Source organism: Sphaeramia orbicularis, chromosome 19 (genome assembly GCF_902148855.1).
Source record: "Sphaeramia orbicularis chromosome 19, fSphaOr1.1, whole genome shotgun sequence".
In the NCBI taxonomy this organism is placed as follows: Eukaryota; Metazoa; Chordata; class Actinopteri; order Kurtiformes; family Apogonidae; genus Sphaeramia; species Sphaeramia orbicularis.
In genome coordinates this window covers 5,868,554-5,885,506 of record NC_043975.1, presented here as the reverse complement: position 1 = coordinate 5,885,506, position 16,953 = coordinate 5,868,554, and the positions used below count along the sequence as shown (strand labels likewise).

The window sequence follows — 16,953 nt, the reverse complement described above, 5'->3', positions numbered from 1 at the left end:
GGAACCTTGAGGTCAACTCTGAATGTCTAGGAACATACTCTGTAGAAAAGTAAGCAACAGATATACAGGAACACAACAGCAGCATAATGTTTTGTCTGCAAAACGGACAAAGACTAGGTTTTCATTGACATTTTATTTTCCATAGCTTCAAGCAAGTGTGAAAAACAGCAAACAAAGATGAAATTCAAACTTATTTTTTTCATTTCCACTGGAGAGTAGCCTATTTACTTTTCTTTTGCTATCTGAGGTACATTTTGTTCCCTTGTAACTTTACCTCTCGAAATAAAATTAGCACAAGGAGAAGCAGTTTTTAAAGTGGTTCTATAGTATTTGTATTCCAAACTTTCAACAGCAGGGGGCAATCTCATACCAGAACACACATAAAACCAAAACCACCAGCTAATCAACCCTATGTATCCAGACTGTATCAGTCACTGAATAAAGTCTAAAGCTCATTGTTTACACACAGCTGTATTATGGAATCATCAAGTTTTCTTCTTCAAACTAAAATAACACTATGTCTTACAATCTTCATGTGTTGCGTCAGCTGATAGTTTACATTATAGCTCTGTTAGCTTAGCTCTGTTTTTAGATTGAAAACAGCCACAGTAAAACCACTCATCACCTCTGTTTTCTGTACAGTTTGTGTTGTCAGTAGCTGAACTAAAGATCTGTTTGAATCTAACAAACAAGGTCAGAACTGTCACAGTTTCAGCTGAACCGTAGATCAACAAACAGAAACTTGGCAAAGATAAGAACATCCCATAATAACTTTATACCTTCATAAGGTCATAAACTCAAACATGTAAAAGAAACGCTGACATTTTAGCATCAGACTCCATTCTTTTTATTTACAGCTGAGTCGAGTGGAAAAAACAACAACAGTGGTTCTATTTTCATCACCCAGTGGCTTTCTTTGACTCTAAAAGTTGTTTCTTAATGGTTCTCATCCCATCTGGTCACTTTCTGATGCATTGGTCAAAGGCCCTGTGACTTTCATTTTCCTCATCATGAAAAACCAGCAGAGTGGCTTTCTACTCCCTCTAGTGGTCACATAAATCCCCTGGCCCGTCAGTGTAGATAAATTCAGTTCAGATTTATACAATCCATCACATTAGCATCTTTGGCTGAACCTCACAGCTCTTTATTCTAAACACTAATGATAATTTGAGGTCATTGTTTAACTCTTTATCAGGCAAGTAACTATTTTTGGTAATTTCCACAAACATTAAATATGAGGCCAATCCTGTGCCTCAGTGAGGTCCCAAAGCATGTTGGTTTTTATAAAACTATACAGTAATGCAGAGAGATTTTATAGAAATTTTGAACCTGTAAATAGTGAATATGAGCAATTTTTGTCAGTTCATGACCTTATAACAGCTGTTTTACTGCATGTGTTTACTTTTTAGCAAGTGCTGCTCGGATGTTTTATGGCAAGAGAAGGGAGATGATGATGTCCAATAAAATACAAAGGAGTATTTCAATGGGTGCCCTATAAAGGGTTAATACTTGAACGTATAATCATTATACATTGCCTCTTAAATGTCTGTATTTTACGGTATGAAAATAGTGAAAAGGACGTACATAGAACATAAATGACAAAAACTGTAAATTTACAGTTTGCTTAATGTGAAACAGACACAATAAACTACAGCCTCCGTGTCAGTCTATAAACACTCAAAATTCTTTAACACTAACTCTACAGTCAGTAGCTTCTCATTTCTTTAACCTCCATGTTAGAATATACAGGGTGTCCCAAAAAATGTACATTATTTGAGATGTCCATATCAGAGTGACTACATGGTCATGAGAAATGATACTTATAAGGATTTATTTTGGACATAAAATGTTTTATTCTACAAATTTCAAACAAAAAATGTATGAATATATTATTTAATTTATGCAATTTTCTAACAAATTCACGATGCACATTCACATTTGACTGAGTTTGGGTATAGTTCAATACATAGAATGCCTTTTCTGTGGCAGTAAATGGCATGTCTATTCCTGAAAGCAGAACAACAAAAATGATTACACTTTCTTGAGCAAAAAGAGCAAACAAATCTTCAACAAATTATTAGGTGATGAAATGATGTCAAATTTACATCCTGTACATCCTGTGGATGAGAAGAGGATGTAACTCTGGTTCTCAAGAATCAAATTATTGGCCTGAATCACACAAAGAAAACAACTAAGGAGAAGCTGAAACTTCTAAAACTGGGCTAAAAACTCTCAGGCAGTATTAACACCAAGAAGGATGTGATGAAACATCCTTTTGAGGCTGAGATGTGGTGAGAAAAAAAGTTATAAATGACCAAGATTGAAGATTACCTAAATGTCTGGTGAAAAAAAATCATAAATAGTCAACTTTAGAACTCACATCTACGTTTAAGGGTGAAAAAAACAGCATTTCCTCACACACACACACGCACACACACGCACACACACACACACACACACACACACACACACACACACACACACACACACACACACACACATGAAGAGAGCTGAGGGAATTGGGACCAAACAGCTGTGTATTTAATCACAAAAACAGGCTTTGATATGCTGGAGAGTATAAAGATTGGACTGTGTTTTAATGGAAAAGGGTCATGTGAGTCCAGATTGACCCTGTTCCAGAGTGAGAAGAGAGGCAGATGAAGTGATTACCCATAATGCCTAGTGCCTACAGTACAAGCCTGTGGGAGCAGTGTTATGGTCTGGGGTTGATTCAGCTGGTCAGGTCTAGTTACGTTAGTTCAGTTATGTTATGTGTCCATAAAATTAGGTCAACGGAACCTGAATAAAGTGAATGACCTGAATGAACATCAGTGGATTTTTTCTTCATATTACAGGATGAAAACACCAGGATTCATCAGGATCAGACTGTAAAAGAGTGGATTGGATGCCACAGAATCCAGACTTCAACCACAATGAGAATCTTTGGGGTCAGATGGAGGGGACTTTACTCAGAGGTCTGACTCTCCATCATAAATACAAGACCTGGGACAAAAATTAATGCAACTATTGATGGAAATAAATGTTGTGACACTGCATCAGCTCATCGAAACATGTCACAGTGAATGCATGCTATAATCAAAGCTAAAGATGGTCTATTGTGTATACAGGGTTCCTACAAAAAAGTAACACTTTTTAAGACCTTTTAAGACTACTTAGAACAGAATTTAATGCACATTTCATGTCCGATTTCACAGGCATACTGGCAAAAAATTTGTGACTCCTCGAATTTAGGAAAATATATTTATTTACTCATTGTTTTGAGTTAAATTGAACTTCACACATGTTCCCCTCCACTCATGTCGACCAGGTTGAGAATGATCTTTTCTCCAACAAGGCATTATTATTAAATTTGCACTTCCTCATGTTTAATTTTCGCTTGTGAGCCGTCCCTTAAAGTTTCCAAAGTCTACCTTCTCAGGTGATACATGCAAGACTAACTGCTGCACATGTGTTGGGCTGAATGGTCTGTGATCATTTCTCACTGGGGGCTGCAAAGTTAGCAAGAATTACCCCGCCCCCTGAAAGGGAAGGCAAGGGGAATTGTTTTTGGTTCGGTTTGTATGCTTGTTTGTTTGTTTGTTAACACTCTAGTAGCAAAACTATTGGTTGAATTCATGACCCAGATTAGATGTCATGACATTTTGGGAAAAGTAGGTCAGAGTTCAAATTTTTAATGAATTTTTAAAATCTTTTTTCTTCTCCCATTTACTTACAATGGGTGAAATTTCACATGTCTATAAAAACATTAAATTTGTTTCTATTTACTTCAAACTTGGCTCATATATAAAAGCAATTGATATGCTGACATCACCACATGCATAGACATGATGACATCAGCTGGATCGATGCCAAAATAAGCTACAATATGTGTGAGGGGCGGGGTTTGTTGTGCCTGGCACCACTTGTTGGTTCTGAATGCCAATATAAATTGTCGAGTTGGAACAGGTGGAACTGAGTAGACTAATGTTACTTTCTTTGCAGCTTAGACATTTAACAGGCACATTTAAAGACAATACAGTGAACAAGTTTATGGTAACATAACGTAAGACCAACCGTATCAAATTTAATACCTTTTAAAGAGTTTTTTAAGGTATTACATACAGATTTGTAAATTCAAGGCTTTTAAGACTTTTTTAGACCCCGCAGGAACCCTGTCTATACCAGTTCTCATACAAAACGACTGTAAAACTGTGACTTAAAATGAACCAATTTCCTGAATCATATGACATTCCAGAACCAGAGTCATTAAGTAAAAAATGCTTTCAGATATTTGACTATTAATACTCCTACCATCTCCATCGATGTCAATGCTGCAGGCGTCTCCCTCTCCGTTGTCATCGGTGTCCGTCTGCAGTGGGTTACTCTCGAAGGGACAGTTGTCACAGCGATCCCCGACCCCGTCCCTGTCCGAATCAAACTGCCGAGGGTTGTACACCAGGGGGCAGTTGTCCTGAAGCAAAAGCACACATTCAACCACACTGACATATGAATACATACTTTATCAGAGTCTAACCATGTCCTCAGTCTCACTCTCTCATCTATAATGTCATCATTGTCGTCGTCAGGATCGCAGGCGTCTCCCTTTCCGTCATTATCCAGGTCTTCCTGTCCAGAGTTTGGAAGCATGGGGCAGTTATCCTGTAACACAGACCCAGAAAGGACAGGCTTTAATTAGGTACATATACTGAAAAAAACATTGTGTCTGAGAAAATAACCTTGTAAAACATTAGAAACATAATTTAAATGGACCCATAAAGACCCAAACATCCACCACAGACCAAAACCATCTACTGATCTAAAATGTTTAATACCTGTTGATCCACTAATTCTATTAATATGTGAAAATAATTGGTGTAAACTACAGTTTTTCATCTTTTCATGGTCATCAGATATGACCCATTTGGATGTTCAGAGGCTCTGCAGTGAACGTGGAAACACTTCTACAATACTGATTCACCAGTAAATCCCATGGAGTTCACTCTTTCTTCATTTTTATCTATTTTCGAAACAATAACACTCAACTTTAATCCAAGCTTTTAAGAACATGTACATGATCAGTAAATTAATTAGAGGAAAATAACAGATTTTTACTTAAAAATGCAAAATACTGAGCATAATAGTAGAATGAATGATGATAAATCCCTTAAGAAAGGTTAAAAATAGAGAAAAATCATTTGGGAACTGTCACAAAAGTAGCACTGGGTCTTTCTGGGTTAAGAAAAATATACCCGAATTTGTCTTTGTCAGTTAGTCTAGTTTGTACTGAGATTGATTTAACCAGAAAAAAGTCCAAACAACGGTTTGCATAAAATCCCAGAAAAGAAACCAGACTGTTTTCCAATCAGCACTTTCAGTCTCAAGGATATTGAGTATAACTGTGTTTGTGTTGCTGGAAATAAGGACAATCTGCATAACTCATCTCATTGTGGAGGACCTGTAATTTCATCTGGTTCATTTAAAGTTCAAGTTTAATATTTGCTTTGTCTGTACATTTGTTTTCTTCTAATTTAGGCAATTGTACGAAGACGCTCAGATGAATTTTCTGCTCGTATCTATCTTTTACTAAGCAAAGTCCAGCCATTTATTGGTTCAAATGAAGAAACTGTGATGATTGAGTGCTGCTGTGAATATGTAAATATAGTCACTTTGGAGCCTTAAATAAGACGGTACCACTGAAAAGCTGAAACTCCAATTTACCTAAAGTTAAAAAGTTAAAAGTTCAAGCAGTGACATATTTTTTCAACAGCCTTTGGTGGTTTTTAATGTGTTTCTGAAGAACAATTACAAGCAATTTCTAGGTTCTAAAGTCATATTTTTTCAGCCTTGGTCCAATAAATCCTTCTCTTCTGGCCTAAAGAATCTGAATCACTGACCTACGTCTACACCCTACATTTTTATATTTGCTCCATGAAGTTGTATTAAATTATTCCCAATAGTCTATTCTCTTTGTCTGTTATCTTTTCTCTTAATTACTGCTTCCAGTCATGCATGTTAGAGTGTTTGTCCAATCAGATTTCACCATCATGTGTTGCCGGGTAAAATAAATCTATCTTGAGGCTCAGAATCAACAGTTCAGCCTCTGGAGAAAAAAGTAAATGGGATGAACCTGTTGATTTAACCAATCAGATTTCATGCCTGCCACATGGGGGGGGGGGGGGTTTAACTTCACTTATTTATAAATCTGTATGTTTATACTTTAAGTCTATTTTGTTTGAACTTATACTTTTATCTACCGTGACAGGGTTTACTGTCAAACTAAATTCAGTTGTATAATCACGTGCAATGACAATAAATAGTCTATCTATCTGGCAGGTGTACGATAATGTGGGAATTTTCACATAATTTGATTGAAGGGTCAAAGAGCAAACTAGTCAGGACAAGCTCAGCTCTAAAACCACATCTGTAGAGACTTGCATAACACAAAATGTATTGATTTAGATTTAATAGCTGTTTTCCTAACACCCATCAGCCAAAACAGGAGAAGAAATGGATTTGGTCAAAGACAGACTAAAAAAAAAAGCTGCAGTTTTAGTGAGTATAATTTGTTTAATGCACAATTGTACGTTTTTTGTAGTTTTATTCAGTAAATATTGTTGATTGTGTTGAGATGGTGTGCATGGTGCAGCTGTGGCTGTGGTTAAAGGAGACCTGCTGAGTTGTGTTCATTGGTGTCTTTCTTTAGTAATGACATTGACTGTCTATGTCAGATATCTGTCTATGATTCAACACCCTGTTACATTGTGTTTCTTACATAGTATTGACATTAATAGATGGATTATGTCAGTTAGAACACCACTGAAGGTCTCGCTGTAAAATATACGGCTCAACACTGCACATACAGTCGCGGGAAAAAATTATTAGACCATCAAAAGTCACCAAAAACAGTGGTTACCCTCCGCTGCAGAAAGGTGGCAGAGGATGCACCAACAGTGTGAGGGAAATGCAACCGTGCAACAATACTCTCCGTCCGAGTGAGTAGAAATCCACAAATTCACACATACAATAGATAATTATCCCCGTAAAGACCTAGAAATACATTTGTGACAACTTCCAAATTATTTTTCTCCACATTTTCCACCTCTGCATTTTGTGTTCTTTAGTGAAAATCAAATATTTTCTTATGTACAGTCGCAGAAAAAATTATTAGACCATCAAAAGTCATCAAAAACAATGGTTATCCAATCAGGTACTAACTCCTGTGTGTATCATGTGACTAAAACCGACAGAAAAGAAAACATGGAATGCCTAAAAGCACTGTTTTTGTCAGTACAATGCCATAGATTGATGTAAGAACTGAAGTGATTTTGGTTATTATCAAGAAAACACGGAAATGGATAGATATCAGTTCTGAAATTAAACTTTTATGTGCTATTTTTGTTCCCATCAGTATATTTGTCCAAACAATTGTACCTTTAGTTGTACCAGGCATCAAAATGAACAAGAAACTGAAGAAAACAAGGGTGGTCTAATCATTTTTTTTTGCGACTGTATACAAATAGTCATTTTATGTCATTGCCAAAATTTTGGTCACAACTTTTGTATTTCAACAGTTATTCAACAAAATACATATTTTTGAGCCACAGATGGTCTTAATCTTTCAAAGTTTTCAAGGCTTTTTAAAATTTTCAGTGGCTTCTGGTTTTCTAAGAAAGCACACTGTGCTCAACCCAAGGGCAGATGTTTTCTTCATATAAGACAATTTAGTTGTATTTAAGAATATTTGGCTTCCTTCAGGGCTGTTTTTGCGATGTAGCTTTACAGACACTGAAATAAGATAAAAACAGCTGAAATAAATCAACCTAAAGCCATTATAGGAGTCTGTGTATATAAATTGTTCACGCACATGTCTCCCTAAGCCCTTTAACAGAAAGTTGAGTGTTTCAGGGTTTTTTATTTTACCTTTTGACAGTGATATGTTGCGTTCTGTTTGCAGGTCAGTCCATTATTGGGCCAGCCATCCAGATCAGAGTCCTCGCCACACAGGAAGCCATCACCAGCATAGCCAACAGCGCATGTGCACTTGTACAGAACCTCAGACGCCAGGCCCAGGTATATACACTCTGCATGTTTATCACAAGTGTGTGTGTTGTCTTTGCAGGGATTGTACGGCTCACACACCTACAGAGAAACCAGGTTTTAATCTCCCAACTGCAGATTAAAGGAGTGATATCTATCTTTTTTTAAAAAATGGAATTATGCATTTTCTAACATTTTCCTGTGTCTACATAAACTGTAATTGCTATGCCTGGGTCTGAATTCTACATTAATTCAACTCCACAGGTCCATCTTCAACCCTATTTCTGAGTAATGACACCAGAAAGGTCGTTTTGAGCACTGGCCCTTTAAATGCAAATGAGCCACTTCATGCCCCACCCCGTCCAGGTTGCTGACTGTGCTTCTCTGTCCCGTTCAGCCACTTGTGTTCATTAATCCAACCAACAACTGAACATTTTAGGTAACCATTTTAGGTAATGAACAATTATGTCGTACTCGGAGAAATATTCATCAGAAGTCTTGACCTTATATGTGCAAATGTTGTGATGTAACTAGTTATAGATGTAACAAATTAAGAAGGAATTAAAACTGGTTGTAGAAATCCACTTGCTTTTTGCCAAAATGAATATAAAGATAGCTTTGCGGCGCCTGGAGGGTTCAAATTCAACCTCTATAAACTATTAGAGTCCAAATACACAAATAAATGAACCCAAGACTAATAAAAGTGGGTTTAACAAAATATGACCCCTTTAAACAAAAGTAGAAACACACACCTGCTTCGTGGCCTGGGCTTCCTCCAGTCCTAGACCGAATGGTTGGGTGCCTTTATATCGAGGAGGACAAGGCAGACAGTAGAAACCAGGATCTGTGTTCACACATTCTGTGACACACACACCCTCCACGTCACACTGCAGAGACGCACACACAATTTACAGTATAAGTATAAAAGTGACACTCATGAGGACAGAAAAAACCTCTGATCAAAATATGATCTGTCTGTGGTGCAATGTTATTCAGTGTAGTTTAAGGTGTTTATTGTTTATTCCAGTGCGCAATGTTTGTTTGTTGTTATTGGTAATAGTTTTTTCTTACTGCTACTTAATATTATTACTTACATACCTCTATTATTTTACTTTAAATTACTTAAATCTTATATATTGTTGCTATGACTACTATTACTACTATCACTTTATTATAACTTTTATTCCGTGATTATAAAACTAATTAATTAACTTACTAACAAACTACATATGGATTAACTGTAGTGTCGGAATAGTTTTGTCCTCTTTTTTATACTTTTACAATGTTTTTTTGCAGTTTTTCACTTAACACAAGGTCCGTAAGTATTTGGAGATATAAACATGTAATGAACCTGTTGATTTAACCAATTAGATTTCATGTTGGCCACATGGGGGAGATATATATCTCCAAATACTTACGGACCTTGTGTTAAGCGAAAAACTGCGAAAACCACTGTAAAAGTACAAAAAGGAGGACAAAACTATTCCAACACTACAGTTAATCCTGTCATTTGTGTATTGATGATCATTACAATCCTGATGTGAAATCTGATCCTCATGAGAGACGCTCACCAGTCATTTGACAGTTTCTGATACTGTTTACAGTTATTACCTCGTTCTCATCTTCACAATGAGTTCCATTTCCATTTAAACCCAACGGGCAGCGACCACATTCCCATGATCCATCACTGTACGATGTGCACTTCACCCCAGAAAAACAGGGACGGTACAGCAAACAAATGTCTGAAAGAACAAAAACACAGAGTCGGCCTCATACAACAACAACCGGAACTAAAAAATACGTCCTTAAAGGCAACATATGTGTGATGTAGGAGAACGTTTGTGATTTAGAAGTCCAGACCTCGTGTTGGAAACATGTGTATTTAATTTGCTGTGATTTGTTTTTCACTAAATGACATATATACAGTATATGACTTTAAAGCTTTATCATGTTTCTTATGAATATTTACCCAATTTTCTGAAGTTTTGAACATTTGCCAAATCTGGTATGGTATCAGATAATAAGAGAAAGAAAAATATCAGAAAATATTCTTGCATGAAACTCAGTGTTTGTAGACTGGCTTACATTCATTTCACAAACCTAAACCTAACAACTTAACAACTCTTTAATTAAATTTTTCTATAAGGAGCTGCATTTTGTCCTCCACAAAGAGTGTTTTAAAGAGTCTAAAATATACTTAGAACATTATTCTGAGGAAAACTCTGTTTATACATATAATTATAATTGCCCTTCTCTGTAAAAACCTGCTCTGTTATTCCTTTACTGAAATGATTTTATGTTTTTATTTGGTGTCCTGTGGTGAAAACATCTCTATAAAAACAGAAACTCATTGAAAATTGGAAAATAGTTCAGCTCTAGCCTCCATTGAGATACACATATCACAGTAATACTGCACATAAACTGGCTTTTTATTTATTCATTCTATTTTTATGGTAATTTTCTCTACTTTCTTGGAGAACTGAGTATTTTATTGCGTTATTTTATCATGTTTGTGAACTGTCTGTGTTTGAGTAATGAGCAGTTCTTTGTACAGTTGGGGAAAAAACTATTAGACCATCAAAAGACATCAAAAACAATGGTTACGCAATCCAGTACTAACTCTTGTGTGTATCATGTGACTAAAACAGACAGAAAAGAAAACATGGAATGCCTAAGAGCACTGTTTTTGTCAGTACAATGCCATAGCTATTGATGTAAGAACTGAAGTGATTTTGGTTATTATCAAGAAAACATGGAAATTGGACAGATATCAGCTCTGAAATTAAACTACTATGAGCTATTTTTATTGTTATCAGTATATTTGTCCAAACAAATGTACCTTTAGTTGTACCAGGCATTAAAATGAATGAGAATTTGAAGAAAACAAGGCGTTGGTCGAATAATTTTTTCTGCAACTGTATGTATAAAAATAAACTCGAACCTGTTGTAAAGTGTTTTAAAGCCTTTATCATTTTAACAATGTAAAAGCAAATAATGCAGAAGCAGCATAATACAATAAACATTCCTTACAGAGTTTTTCCTAGCCACATAGAAATGTATGTTATGTTTTTTTTTTTAAAGAAGTACAAATCTGCTCTAAAATAAATGACAGGTCTGTTGTGATCAAGTGCCCAGTGGTTTAGAGGTTTGTTTGTGCTAAAATAATGGAGTAAAATTGTCAGGTACCACCAGTCCTGGCTGTGTAAATCTTACCTATAGGACATGGTTGTGTGTTACATGCCTCATAATCCACAGCATCTCCAGCACAAGGTTTCCCGCCGTGCCGAGGGGTGGGGTTGGAGCACTCCCGCTGGCGAATGGAGAGGCCGCCGCCGCAGGACTGTGAACATGATGACCACTCACTCCAGCTCGTCCAGCCTCCAGCAACTGATAACACACAGACACACACAGACACACACTCGTAAACCAGTGAGGCTACTGTCTGTCTGTGTGTAAAATGTGTGGTTTTCTTTCCCTCTATTTTATTTTGAGCTCAACCTTCATACTCAGCAGTGAAGAGCACCCATTAAAGATCCCCTCCAGACATGTTTGAATACATAAAAAAAAAAGACTTCAGTGAATAATAATTTGTATCTGAGATGGTTTCATCATTAAAAACAGTTTAAAAAGCCATTAAGAATCTGTGAATATGCAAATATTGTTCATTTTACAGCTTTAACTGTTGACATGCGATGCTTCTCCTCTATTTTACTGCCTCATTCCATTATTTCCACCCTATGTTTAACCCTTATATATGTGCTTTATGACAAACATGATCCACATGTTTACGCAGACTTGGTCATCACAACTTCTTACGCATTTTTAGATTACTTTAGTTGAGTTGACTGAGTAGAAGTTTATGCATGACCAACCATGGCCAACACTGCACCTGCTGTTACAGTACTACTATGGATTTACAGATACTACCACAAGTGGTTTGGAAGACTTGGCAAACAACAGTAGTTCATAATGGAGTTTAAGCCAAAGTCAGCTTTAATGTGAGTTTGTATGTATGAGTATGTGTATGTGAAAATGAAAAGTGAGGTTAACTATTTACAAAAGATCCAAGGGAATTGATTTTTCATACATTTAGCTGACAGGAAGATAAAAGATTGACTGTTGGGTCGAGAAGGGGTGGGATTAAATAAATTATACTTCCTCCCACTCCTTTTTGAATGTGTGAATCAAGTCATATTTTGTTTTTGTGTACATGTATACGTTTTTCATGTTTTGTTACAATCTGTTTTATTTCTAAGGACTAAATAGGATTACTTTTGTTTTGTTACATATTCGAAACAAACTAAATTGAACTGAAGTTTTGTCATATGTAGATTGTGTACAGAAAATTTAAATTACAAAACTCTAAGGCCCCATGGTGTAAAACCGAACATTGTAGAACAACTATTTAAAAAAAAAAAAAAAAAGACTAGAATATGACTGTAAACAGAAAATAACTGTAAGCACAGAATATAACTATAAACAGCAGGGTTTGAGGAGACAATAAGTAAACAGTAAAGGTACAAATAAACAGTAAAGGTCCAGTAATTAACAGTCTACAAATTTAGACAGCTGTTTCCACGGTAACTATGGAGCCTATGAATGTCCAAATGGGTCATATCTGATGACCATGAAAAGATGACAAACTGTATTTTACACCGATTATTTGCATGTACTGATAAGATTAGTGTTTTAAAAGCTATTACACATTTTGGATCAGTAGATGCTTTTGGTTAACAGTGGATGTTTGGGTCTTTATGGGTTAAAGTTTAAACCATCACATGCCACTGCTGATCATTTAACACTGAGCACAACAATGCAGAGGTGAAATGGATCCATTCCTTCTATTTTCTGTCCTTGTGTGAGTCGTGGGGGGGCTGGAGCCTATCCTGGCTGTGATCAGGCGAAGGCGGGGAGAAAGTGAAATGAACCACTGATGCTAATTTAAGTTGCAGCACATAGTTTTAGGATTAACTAAATTAAAGGAAGCAGGACGTACTGTATTTGTCATTGTTGTTTCAGGTGCCTGTTCATTACATAAAACAGCAGTAAGTGACCGCCAACATTTCTCAAACTCCACAGACTTCTAAAAAGTCTTGACTTTGGCATGAGTGACCTAAAACACCATTTGTATGTCCATCATGTGGCCAAAATAGTAAGGAAAATGTTAGTTTGGCAAAATACCCCTGTCAGCCTGAACAGGAAAGTGACAGTTTCAAGACCCAATATTCCAGCTGTGAACGTTTCATACAAGATCCAGAATTAAGTACATGACAACTCAGATTTTAGCGAATGTTCCCTATTGAGGAGTTTCATAAGAAAACATCCTGATGGTGTGGAACTTTGCAGATATCATCTCCATGTATCTACTACGAAGAGAACATATGACACAGTAAAGCAGACAAAACATACAATAAACATCCAGAACCATTAGTGTATCGCACTACTGCTGCTACTGTAAATAGATTGACATGTACGCTTTATGTTCTGCTATAGTTTATTCTTTATACCGCTTATTTATTATTATTCTATTTTTACCTCTTTTTTTTTTTTTTTACCCATAAAGACCCAAATATCCACCGTCAACCAAAACCATTTACTGATCTAAAACGTTTAATAACTTTAAAACCACTGATACTATCAATATGTTGAAATAATTGGTGTAAAATGCAGTTTGTCGTCTTTTCATGGTCATCAGATATGGGGAGATATAACCCATTTGGACGTTCAGAGGCTCCGTAGTTACCATGGAAACACTGTCATCTTCTAGAAAATTGATTCACCAGTAAAACCCATGGAATTTCACAAATGATAGTGGTTGTAGACGCTTGTTTTTATGTGATTTATATGATATTTTAGCTGAAAAAAAATCACTTTTCTTCAGTTCTATCAGTTTTGACAAAAAAACCTTTGAATTTACTCTGACTTTTATGAACATCTACATCAGGGGTGTCAATCTCATTTTAGTTCAGGAGCCACATACAGCCCAATATGACTTCAAGTGGGTCAGAGCAGAAAAAATCTAAATCTTACCAAGTGTAATTTTCTCATTTCTAGTCAAAATATCTCATCACACTTAAAATAAGACATAATTAGCTAAAGCGTAACTTCTCAGTGAGATATAAGAACTTATTTTTAGACAATAGATCTTCAAAATCTTATTTCAAGAAACCTTACCACGATAATTTTCACTTGTTGTATTTGCAGATTTTTTTTTTTTTTGCTCAATTCAAGATTTTTTGCTTAATTCAAGCAAATAATCTTTAAAATTCAATTTAAATTTGTAGTTGTAATTATTCATAGGTTATTATTATATTATTATTTTACTTGAGATCACATTGGTCTGTATGTGAAACCTGAACTAAATTGATTTTGGCACCAATGGTTGTTAATATCTTCAGTGTAATTTTCTACATTTCACAAATTCATCCCACGCCCCGGATTGGACCCTTTGGTGGGATGGTTTTGGCCCACGGGCCGTATGTTTGACACCTGTGATCTACATAATTAGTGAATTATATAAAAGACTAGAAAAGCACTCGGAGAGCACAGACCTCCGCCAAGCGCAAAAATTCCCCACATAATCGGTGATACAAATCCTACATTAAATTTTTAAAATAAAATCCGCCTTCTGGATCAGATCCGGATCAGCCTTTGAAATGTGATAGAGGACCCCATTGTCAATTCCTGAGTTAAATTTAATGAGTTTTGGTCAATAATTAAGCGAGATATTGGGAAACAAAAATTTTGGCCCCATTTACCACAATGTTAACGAAAATTTCAAAGTGATCCAGAATCCAGGATTTCTTCCGGATCACCCCCAAAAGTTAATCATTTCTTCCTTATCCCATTTCCAACAAACCCTGAAAATTTCATCAAAATCTGTCCATAACTTTTTGAGTTATGTTGCACACTAACGGACAGACAAACAAACAGACAGACAAACAAACCCTGGCAAAAACATAACCTCCTTGGCGGAGGTAAAAATATCTGATTTTGACTGGAGAACGAAAAATGCGGAGGATAACAATTTTAAAAATAGTGGAAACTACGGAGAAAAATCCTTTGGAAGTTGTCACAAATGTATTTCTAGGTCTTTAAAGGAGATAATTATCCATTGTATGTGTGAATTTGTGGATATCTACTCACTCGGACAGAGTGTATTGTTGCACGGTTGCGTTTCCCTGGCGCTGCCGGTGCATCCTCTGCCACCTTTCTGCGGCGGAGGGTTGTCACATAGACGAACACGAGTGATGTTTCCCTCTCCACATGTGATTGTACATGCAGACCAGGGCGACCAGTGGCCCCAGTTCCCATCAGCGCGCACTTTAACACAGAAACAACATAGAGGACAGGGTTCAACACAGGCCACCAGAAGAGCTCCCCAGCGTGTGTGTATACATTACTTTAACTAAAATAACCTGCTTCTAATTATGATTACAATCTCCAAAACCCATTTGACTGAAGTTTATGCTCTTTGAAGAATATTGAATTGGTTCATTTGGACCAGTCGGCCTCAGTCAATCCCAGAAAAGTACATTAAATCAAGACATGTGATGGGTTTGTCAGACATGCAGACGATGTCTTACTCTTACGGTCACACTTCATCAACATGCAGCTTCGGGTCTGGACCGACGGGCCGGCGCAGGACGACATGACACCGTTGCAGGACCGGCCTCGCTGCTGCCCCCCACGCCCACAGGTGACGGTACAGTGAGTCCACTCAGACCATGGAGACCAGCCGTCCTCATTATCTACACACGCACATGTGCAAATACAGGCATTACAAATACATTCGGTCATAGATAAGGAATGCTTTTAACCCAGAAAGACCTAAATATATGCCAGTGACCAAAACCATCTACTGATCTAAAAGGTTTAATATCTTTAGAGCCACTAATTCTATCAGTCCATGTAAATATTTGGTGTAAAATACAGTTTGTCATCTTTTCATGGTCATCAGATATGACCCATTTGGATGTTCAGAGGCTCTGTAGTTACCATGGAAACACTGTCATCTTCTACAACATTGATTCACCAGTAAAACCCATGAAGTTTGATAATGACAGTGGTTGGAGATGATTGTTTTTACACTCAGTTACTGATATCTTTGCTGGAAAACCCACTTTTTCTTAAGTTTTCTCAGTTTTGATATAAAAACCTTTGAATTTGATGAGTTTTCATGAACATCTAAATTAAGTATTGGAAATTAAAGCTAGGAAAATACATGATTTACAGTGACAAATGTAAAATACAGAAGTTAAAATAAAATAAATGATGGTAAATCATTTAAGAAAGGTTTAATTGAGAGGAACATTCACTTGGGAACTACCACAATAGTAGCATGGGATCTTCATGGGATAATATCCAACCATATTCCCAAACTACTGTTAAAGTAAGAGGATGGAGACACTTGGATTATGTTCAATTAATGATATATTTTACTGAAAAAGTCACTTTTTCTCAAGTGTTCTCTGTTTTTGGTATGATAACCCACAAATGTCATCTCAGCAAGGTGATTAACCCATAATGACCCAACGCTACTTTGGCAGCATTTTACAAATATATTTTTCTCTCTATTTAACCTGTCTTAAGTGATTTATCACCACTTATTATAATAATATCATTTGTATTTAGTGTTTTTTTCAGTGCAAATTAGGTATTTTCTTATATTTTATCTGCTGATCATGTTGATGTTAATTAAAGCTCAGAGTAAATCCAAAGGTTATTAAATCAGAAACAGAGAAAACTGAAGAAAAAGTGACATTTTCCACAAATATATCAATAACTGAGCATAAACCTAATGTGTCCATCCACTAGCATTCATCAAATTCTATGGGTTTTACTGGTGAATCAATGTTGTAGATGACGGTGGAGTCTCTGAACTTCTAAATGGGTCATATTTGATGACCATGAAAA

The 16,953-nt window shown here is 36.3% G+C and overlaps 1 protein-coding gene across 12 annotated transcripts in view; it reads right to left on the bottom strand.

The window, feature by feature from the left end:
- The window catches only part of LOC115410227 (thrombospondin-2-like), a 49,242-nt gene that overhangs the window by 23,306 nt on the left and 8,983 nt on the right, over nt 1-16,953 (bottom strand). For 11 of the 12 annotated variants that reach the window (XM_030121770.1, XM_030121771.1, XM_030121780.1 and 8 more), the window contains 8 exons: nt 15,624-15,788; nt 15,184-15,360; nt 11,251-11,424; nt 9,649-9,779; nt 8,790-8,924; nt 7,921-8,139; nt 4,552-4,659; nt 4,312-4,471 (listed from right to left, as the gene is read on the bottom strand). In XM_030121770.1, coding sequence (XP_029977630.1) covers nt 4,312-4,471; nt 4,552-4,659; nt 7,921-8,139; nt 8,790-8,924; nt 9,649-9,779; nt 11,251-11,424; nt 15,184-15,360; nt 15,624-15,788 — 1,269 coding nt within the window. The remainder of the gene's footprint in view (nt 1-4,311; nt 4,472-4,551; nt 4,660-7,920; nt 8,140-8,789; nt 8,925-9,648; nt 9,780-11,250; nt 11,425-15,183; nt 15,361-15,623; nt 15,789-16,953) is intronic. The other variant, XM_030121772.1, reaches the window with a different exon arrangement.